Raw genomic sequence first — 9,927 nt, 5'->3', positions numbered from 1 at the left:
TATATATTGTTCATTTGATATATGAGTGTGCATGTAGTGTTTATATCCATTTGTTTATATGCTGCAATTTAACAGGTCAACAAATAGACGTTGATAAAAAAAAATTATTAGACTTACAAATAAATACTGGGGCTGATAGGATCAATTAAACCCTTGAAGGTGAAGCCCCAACACTTTGGGCTACAACCCAGGCTTTGTGAATGGAATTTGTAAATGGTAAATGAAACAAAGCCATGTATGTGTGTATCTTTGTCTAAACATCACATAATAGCTATAAGCAAGTGTCACTGTCACAACAAGTAGTGTTGTTTGTTTTCTTTCTTCAATGAAAACATGTCTAGTCATGGGGAAATATTACCTTTCTTTGAGACAGATATAGGTTTATCATAGGAATGTCATCCAGCCATAGAATATCCGCCTCAATGAATTCCATTTGACCCATGCAAGCATGGAAAAGTGCACATTATGATGACGATGATGATGACAAAAGAAAGTGAGTAAATTTTAGTAATTACCTCAGTAATAGTATCTGTCACTAAAGGCAGGAGTTCCTCATTACCAAACTGAAGCATGACCTTTAAGACAAGTGGACACCTTGAGTTGAGAGAGAGATGGCGCAGACGTAAAGTAATTGCATTGACAAGATAATCAGCATTTTGTTGGATCAAATCCATGATGTTTCTAAGCAGGAAAGAGAAAAACAACAAAAATACAATGTAAATTTTTGTAAGTTATGAGGATGAATTTTGAAAATTGTTTCAATAATAAATATTCCAGTTGTTTCATTGACAAAATAATATTAGTGTAAGTGGCAGAGTGTTCCATAGCCATTTGTACACTTCCAGTAATCCTCTGGCAGAATGAAACTAACACAGAGTGTAATAAGGCTTAGACCAACCCAAAACTATAAGCCAACTTCTTAATCCCCACCCCACACACGTATACATCTACTGTTCCCTCACTGTTGTGACTACCATACTGTACACCGCATAACATACCCTAACTAGCATACTGTATCATACATAACATACTCTAACTCCCTTACTATACCCTTAACAGCATATTCTGACTTCTTCACTTGGCATAGGCATAGCTATGTGGGTAAGAAGCTTGCTTGGCAACCACATAGTTTTGGGTTCAGTCCCACTACATGTAACCTTGGGCAAACGTTTTCTACTATAGCCTCCAAGCCAACCAAAGCCTTGTGATGGATTTGGTAGATGGAAACTATGTGAAAGCCTGTTTTGTGTGTGTGTGTGCCTTTGTATATACATCTCTTGCCACTGCTTGACAACTATTGCTGCTTTGTTTACATCCCCATAGCTGAGCACTTTTGGCCAATAGAATAAATACCAAACTCCAAAAAATGTTTGGGAGTCAATGACTGAAACAAGTAAATGATAGAGATACCCCATGCCCTATCCCCTATCTGCCAGTCTACACCCTGCACAACATACTCTGACGACTACACTATACCTCCCATTTAACATACTTTGGCTACTACACTGCACCCTACACAACATACCCTGATTACTTCACTCTAATAATACATCCTGACTGCCACATTAAAGTCCATACTCTATCTCTGACTACACTCCACACAACACACACCGACAACCACATGGATTTTTCAAAAGCAGAGTCTTACCTGTATTCACAATAAGTACATATATCTGTCAGAGACAAGTAGGCTGTGCTGCTCAGGTAGGCTGACCGATCTCCCAGCTTCTCCAAAAGTGGGTAGAGTGTTTTCAATAAAAATGGTGTGAAGTCTTTGTTAAGGACCTTTAACAACAACAAAATCAAACAATAATGTAAACAAAAAACAAATCCAAGCAATCAAAGCCTCCTTCCACACTTTACAACTTTCCAGAACATTCCTAGCTGCTCTCACCTTCCATGTAATATAAGTGTGATGTCTTGATTCTTTTGTTGGTCAATATTGTTACTAAGAACTACTGGATGGGGCGGGGTTTATATAATCTCTAGTTTTGGGAATCACATAGACTCTTCCTCTCTCTCTCTCTCACTCACACACACAATAAGCTTCTTTCAGTTTCTGGTTACCAAATCCACTCAGAAGACTTTAATCAGCTCAAGGTGCTATGCAGTGGGATTAAACCTGATATCATGTAAATGCAAACCTAAATGAAATTGTGTTCAGGAGTATACTGAGTTGGATAAATGTTTGCTAAGTGTTCTGCTTTGAAGCTGAATAAACATAGTTACAAACATTTAAAATGGTAGAAGACAAAGTATTACTAACTTTAGCAAACACAGCAAACCCTTCGAGAAAGAGACATATCTGAAGTATGTTAGCATTGTAGTCATAAATTGTTGGTCGTTTCACGTTGTTGTAGAGCAAGAGAGAGAACTGGCCCTCAACAGGATCGTTTTCTTGGTGGAGGTGGGAGGTAACCAAGTTGAAGTTTTGAGGGGCCAGGTACTCATCAATCAGCAAACTGTAAAATAAAAGATAAGAAGATAGAATACACAGATGGTTGTGTGCATAAGGAATTGGACAACCACCTGAGAGGTGAGAGATTCATATGGTTTGTATAGTTACTAACACTAACCAATAAATTAAATATTCACAAAACTTCTCCACTTCTATTACAAAGGATTTTCAACAAAGTACAGGTGGAATGTCTTGCCTAAAAAGACACAGCATGATGACTGTAGTAAGAAGTGATGGTACCTATTGTACAGCTAAGTAGACTGCTAAGTAGGGAGTCTTATCTGAGGAGTACAACTGTTAAGTGATTATCAGATCTAATTCTTCAACTTACCTTACAATGCTATGTAGTGTTTCTTTGTCCTGGATAGTTCCACTTGGTCTGTCAGTATTGCCTGGATAAAAAAAAAACAAATACAAACAAAAGATAATACTAGGTGACTAACAATGAAACAGAAGCAGTGGTTTCATCCTGGTTTCTTAGGATCAGCTACATTGTCCTTTATATGAATGAATCTATTTTCTTATGTTAAATTGCACTTACATTAGCATGACAGAGAAACCAGGTGGTACCCACAATAAAGCCAATTAGATATTGAAAGCCATTCCACTCTACACAAGGCATTGGAAACAACACACATGGATTTAGACTATCCACAATGTGTTGTTTCCAAGGTCTCGTGCACAGTCAAATAGCATTATCAATATCTAAGAATTGGTTGATGGCTGTGATTAGTTCAACAAGTTTAAATATTTGTGTATGAATTGCCAAGGAAAGGCTTTTCCAAGTTAGATCTCTGTCACTTCTGAACATTAACAGATCAGTTGTTGATGGGACTTGTAAGGAATTAAATTGTCGCGTTTAAGGAGACATAACACTAGTTATAGCATTATATTCCCTAGATAGTTATGGGAGAGATGTGTTGTAGGAGTACTTTTTTAAAGGTGAGTGGACTGGCAGAATCATTAGTAAGCTGGACAAAATGCTGCTAAGCATTTCTTCTGGCTTTAGGTTTCTGAGTTCAAATTCAACCAAGGTTGACTTTGCCTTTCATGGTTGATAAAATAACTACCAGTTGAGCACTGGGGTCAATGTAATTGGCTGGCCTCCTCCTCCAAAATTCGAAGTTTTGTGCTTATAACAGAAAGGAAGATTATTATTATTATTTGAAATTTTACATCATCAAAGATTAAATCTTTGAATTTGTTGATACCAAATCCTTGTCAAATTAATTCAATTAATTATCTCAGAGCCTTTCCAAATTATAGTTGAAACTACCTCTGTCTGAATATGAAGACATTGTCAACAAAAGGTGTCAACTGTCTCAACTAACCACATATAAATAGATAAAATTGCAAACCTTGAGTCAAGTGGAGAGTTCCATCAAGTATTTGGTTAATGATGTATGTTGCCTGCAGTCTATGCAGAGACGTCTCATGAAACATGTCCAAGAAATGATCAATTAAAAGGTTCAGATCTCCTAAAATTGTTGAGAAGAGAGAGTAAAGTTTGTAATTGGGAGTTTGACATTTGATTTTAATAATTCTTACATACACACACACAAACTACTACAATAGCTTCTGCTCTTCTGAATTAGCTATCTGCATATGTGTACACCTAGATCCACCTGACATTCAACCTCACCTCTCATCATCTACATAGTGTCTCACATTTCATATACCAACATCCAGATCTACTTGATGAACTGATTCCATGTTTCACATTCCATATCCTACTCCAAGCACTTTGCTCAATGCTTCCTCACCAGAATTGCAAATCTCTGCAATTTCCACCTTGGCCACAATTTTCCTGAAGACACTGTCCTACAAAGGTTCAAACTGGACATCAACAACATGTGACCTTAATCTGCAATGGTCAATCTCTCTCTTTCTCCAAAACTATTATGACTATCAATAAGACATTGAATGAAACAAAGACATAACATGCAAAATCCTTTTTATCCTGCAAGGATCAACAAATTAAATACCAATCAGGTATTGGTGTCAGTAAAATTTACTGTAACATCTAAAAACACAAGTGAACTTCTCCAAAGAATAAAATGTGTGAACTTGTAGCAATATATAAATGCCTTATTGATTAGAGAATATAAAAAATTCATCTTTAAAAAAACCCACTTAATATGAAAACAGAGACCTTGTTTATTCATGTATGCACTGGACACGAAACTCAGCTTGCAAAGACTTATTGGGGCAAGCAAAAGCGAAATCGGGATGGCACCTGTGCCCAGCGTCGCCTTTCTGGCACTTGTGCCCGCAACATGTGTAAGGACTTTCGAGTGAGATCGTTGCCAGTGCCCCTGGACTGGCTCTTGTGCGGGTGGCACATAAAATACACCATTTTGAGTGTGGTTGTTGCCAGTATCGCCTGACTGGCCTTCGTGCGGGTGACACGTAAAAGCACCTACTACACTCTCGGAGTGGTTGGCGTTAGGAAGGGCATCCAGCTGTAGAAACTCTGCCAAATCAGATTGGAGCCTAGTGTAGCCTTCAGGCTCCACCAGTCCTCAGTCAAATCGTCCAACCCATGCTGGCATGGAAAGCGGACGTTAAAAGATGATGATGATGATACACACACACACACACACACAGATACTTGTGTATGTGTGTGTTATCATCATCATCATCATCATCATTAACGTCCGTTGTCCATGCTGGCATGGGTTGGACGGTTTGTCTGGGCTGGCATGCTGGGAGGCTGTGCGAGGATCCAGTTTGATTTGGCATGGTTTTCTATGGCTGGATGCCCTTCCTAACGCCAACCACTCCAAGAGTGTAATGGGTGCTTTTACGTGCCACATATATATATATATTTATATATATAAAACATACTAATATGTACATAAATATACACATACATATATATATACACATATAAACCCTCAGTTTACTAATATATAATCGATTTCTGATTTAACAGGTTGAATAATAACAATACAGTACAACCACTATAACTATGGTAAAATACTCTTCGACTATATTGTCAAAGAAGGAATTAAATATTACATATTTTTATTACAAAGATAGTTTTCTCCCTATTAGCCTGTTAAATTGAAGGGTTACTATATATATATATATATATATATATATAAATATATATGTATATTTGTTCACTATCACAGTTTTTATCCAGGACAGAGTGGAAAATGTGGATGTTCCAGCACGTAACTTACCATACATACCAAGGTACCGCAATACTAACTTTAGCTCTTCCAGGATCAAATCACTGTGGAAATGTTTGTAGGTCTTGCGGGGTTGTTGAACACTGGTTATCATACGAGAGTCTATAGCACTGGCACCTTTATTAAACAAGAACATAAAAACCACTATCATCATCATTATTCATCACAATTAAAATCTCCATTCTTCCTATGATTCACCAACAATACACTCAATGCTCTCCATGCCCTGTTTTTCTTTTTTTTTTTTGTACACTTATTCACTGTTCACTTCCTGTGCATATTCTATGTACTGTTCACACAATTTTGGTTACTTTTTCTAATGAGTTATAGTACACCTGAGCACTGCATAGAATAAGTTCATCATTAACATTGTTTAACGTCTGTTTTCCATGCTGGCATGGGATGGACGGTTTGAATGAGGACTGGCAAGCCAGTAGGCTGTACCAGGCTCCAATCAGATCTGGTTTCTACAGCTGGATGCCCTTCCTAATGCCAACCACTCTGAGAGTGTAGGGGTGCGTTTTGTGTGCCACCAGCGCGAGAGCAAGTCAGTTGACACTGGCATCGACCACATTTAGATTGTGTTTTTTATACATGCCACCGGCACAGGAGCCAGTCTGGGGGCACTGACATCGACTACATTCGGAAGGTGCTTTTTACGTGTCACCGACATGGGGAGCCAGTCAAGCATCGACCCATGCTCGAATGGTACTTATGTGCCACCAGCATAGGTGCCAGTCAGGCGGCACTGGCATCGGCTACAACTATGATTTCCAATTTGATTTCGATTTTGATTTTACTTTACTCAATAAGTCTTCTCAAGTACAGCCTGACGATTCAAGGGCACTTTTAATGGGCTGGTTATGCAACACTGGTATCGCCCACGGGTCTTCATCATTATTATCACTACTGTCACTCACCCATGTCATCATCATCATCATCACCACCACCACCCTTGCCACTGTCACTATTTCCCTCCTCCTCATTACCACTATTGTATCATTTTTATCAACACTAAGATGACAAGCTGGCAGAATCATTAGCACATCAGACAAAACACTTAGCAGCAGTTCATCCATCTTTATGTTCATGGAGGTTGGCTTTGACTTTCATTCTTTGGAGTCAATAAAATAAATACCAGTCAAGCACTGGGATTCATATAATCGACTAGCTTCATCTCCCACAAACTTTGGGCCTTGTACCTATAGTGGAAAAAATTATTTCTATCAACATTGTTACCACGATGGTTATCATTAGCCTGCCACCTGTCACCACCACCACTTTTGTCCAACATCTCCAGATAATCTCTATTATTAACTATTTACGTCCCTACATCTGATCAACATTCTCAATACAGCTTGATTTAATTCACATCTAGATCATCTAACTCTTGACTTGCCAGTTCCTGAGCAACTAACTCTAGGTTATCTAGTCACTGATTACCTCATTACGAAGTTTCTAATCAGCCAATCTTTGATTAGTTAGATTCTTATCAGCCAGACTCTAGCTTTCATACATCTTATCAAACTAACTGCTATCAATCAAATTTAGTAATTTAAATTCATTTCAAGGATTAATTTAGAATTGAACTGAGAACTTATAGTTTTAAAACAATGTGTTCGTAAAAGGAAGGAAACGGTAATTAAAAAGTTTTAAAGTTACTGATTTATCATGTGTAACAGTTCATGCACAGAGCTGCATTTAATTACATATCAAACTGAAATGAGCAAATAAAAGTAAAGATAATCAGTACACTCACATATATGTATGCATGTGCATACATGTGTGCGCATGCACACACAATTTCTGAAATTTTATAAACTCACCTTCTCCTAACATATGACTTGTTTCTTCTACAATCTTGATGTTGGAACAGTCAAATTCTAAAACTTGGACAAGTGCCAGAGAAAACCTCTTTAGATGTGGATAGCTGTTCAACATGTTGTTGATGTTTTTACCTGGAATATAATAAACACTACATGTTGGGAGGTGAAGAGGCCAGGTGTGACAGCATATAAAGAATGTTGTTATCTAAAATACAACACACACACACACACACACATGCCACATTGTAGGGCAAAGAGGACAGGTGTTGTAACATGTTGATAATACAGTGAGAGCTGTGACATGTGGCAATGCCATAAATGTGACATGTTTTAATATGGCTGTAGCTAACAGATATGTTGTGATTAAATGCTGTTCTTTAGCTCCAAGCTGGCAAAAGTTGAGCATTCTTTGCGTAACCATTATGGGATAACTAGGACTACATTATCTTATGTATCCATCCATTTTCTCTGCTCACTATTCCTGGGAGGGTTGTGAGGGTAGAATCATAAGGCACCCATTCCATAGGATCCTATCAGAAGCAATTATCATTACACTTTCCAGTTGAATTTCCAAGTGAGACCAACTGAGATTACGGATATTATCCAACCATTTCATTCTTGGTCTACTCCCAAGTCTCCTGCTGGTTGGTTCAGCTTGAAGAATCTGTCATGTGATTCTTTTCTATAGTGATTTGAGTTGTATCATCAGCAACAATATACTTATTTGGAGTTATTGCCCTCTTGGATGGATCAATGATTACATCTTGCTCAAGTGAGCTGTAAATGTCATGGGTTTTTTTTATAGCAGGATGCTCTTCCTAATACCAACAACTTTAAAGAGTAAAGTGACAATAATTCAAATATATCCATTTTATTACACAGAACTATGGTTATGATTGACTGCCACAAATCTACTTATAATTCTTAATATTATTATAATCATTCATATGTGCAAATGAGTAAAAAACAATAATTAAGTTAATGCTAACAATGTGGAGAGATTCAAAAAGTTAACAAGAAATTAAGATCCAGTGTATTAAAACAGAATACTAATAGCATTTTCAGGATTTCCGTAAGTATGAGATGTAACTCTGGACATGTTTTAGTATTATTCTGACTTCATCAGTGAAGCATAACATTCATCATACTTGTTGCAGTAGTGATGGCAGAACTAGTAAGTAAATTAGGTTTATAGTATAGATCACTTTTATTCTATTGAAAATGAACACTAAAACTGTTGATATCAGGACTACACTCTTACCTGATCTTTTATTTGTTTCAGTTATTAGACTGTGGCCATGCTGGGGCACCACCCTGAAGAATCTTCAGTCAAATGAATTGATCCTAGTGCTTTTTTTCTAAAGCCTGGTACTTATTCTATCACTTTTGCCTAACTGCTAATTTATAGGGATGTAAACACACCAACACCAGTTGTCAAGTGGTGGCGGGGAATAAACACAGACACAAATAAACACACACATATTCTTTTACATGTTTCAGCCATTTGAGTACAGCCATGCTGGAGCACTGCCTTAAAGCGTTTTAGAGGAAGAAATTGACCCCAGGATTTATTCTTTGTAAGCCTAATACTTATTGTATCAGTTTCTTTTACCAAAGTGTTAAGTTACAAGGACATAAACACACTAACATCGGTTATCAAGCAATGGTGGGAGGACAAACACAAAGGCATATATGTGTGTGTGACGGGCTTCTTTCAGTTTCTGTCTACCAAATCCACTCACAAGGCTTTGGTCAGTGCAAGGCTACAGTAGAAGACACTTGCCCAAAGTGCCACGCAGTGAAACTGAACCCAAAATATATATATAAAAAACCACACTGCTGCACACAACAAACCACAGTATATCAGCAACCACTGTATGTCATCAACCACTACACATTACCAAACCCTGTACAACAGAGTGTGATGCAGAATGTCTAAAGTGCAACACCATTCTCAAACATACTTCTATGCCATAGGTTTGATCAGGAAGAACAATCAAGGACTAAGGCATACAACTTTTACTATTTCCAAGACAGCCCCTATGCAATTGCTCAATTTACTAGAAATAGTAGCTAAATGTCTTTCAAATTACACCTTACAGACTTAAAAAAATAAAGAACCATTAGATAATATTTTCCTAGATACATTATGCTTTAAAAAAAAGAAGAAAAGAAAGGAAAGGTCACATTTGCAATGAGTTTGAATATTGACCTGTTGGATCAGGGCTGACCACGTGCTAAATAAAAACAACAGCCAATAAAGAAATAAAGCATAAGAGGAACTTAAAATTGAAAAACTCACCTAAAATTTTCAGATATCCAGACAAAATCTTGATCAAATCTAATTTTTGGGCATCATCTGAAACAAGGTTAAAAAAAGGTATGTAAACAGTGATACAAAATTGCACACCTGTCCAACTAATGGTATATGGGTGTGGCCAACCGA

The 9,927-nt window shown here is 37.4% G+C and overlaps 1 protein-coding gene across 4 annotated transcripts in view; it reads right to left on the bottom strand.

Moving 5' to 3' along the window:
- Nucleotides 1–9,927, bottom strand: part of LOC106871480 (TELO2-interacting protein 1 homolog) — a 35,795-nt gene that overhangs the window by 13,006 nt on the left and 12,862 nt on the right. For all 4 annotated transcript variants that reach the window (XM_014917958.2, XM_052968992.1, XM_052968993.1 and 1 more), the window contains exons 10-17: nt 9,784–9,840; nt 7,482–7,613; nt 5,647–5,772; nt 3,817–3,936; nt 2,790–2,850; nt 2,267–2,462; nt 1,649–1,785; nt 516–681 (exon numbers count right to left, since the gene is read on the bottom strand). In XM_014917958.2, the coding sequence (XP_014773444.1) occupies nt 516–681; nt 1,649–1,785; nt 2,267–2,462; nt 2,790–2,850; nt 3,817–3,936; nt 5,647–5,772; nt 7,482–7,613; nt 9,784–9,840 (995 nt within the window). The remainder of the gene's footprint in view (nt 1–515; nt 682–1,648; nt 1,786–2,266; nt 2,463–2,789; nt 2,851–3,816; nt 3,937–5,646; nt 5,773–7,481; nt 7,614–9,783; nt 9,841–9,927) is intronic.

The sequence above is a fragment of the Octopus bimaculoides genome, chromosome 6 (genome assembly GCF_001194135.2).
Source record: "Octopus bimaculoides isolate UCB-OBI-ISO-001 chromosome 6, ASM119413v2, whole genome shotgun sequence".
Classification (NCBI taxonomy): domain Eukaryota; kingdom Metazoa; phylum Mollusca; class Cephalopoda; order Octopoda; family Octopodidae; genus Octopus; species Octopus bimaculoides.
Note: the sequence above shows the minus strand (reverse complement) of the source record. Positions and strands in the feature narration are given on the sequence as shown.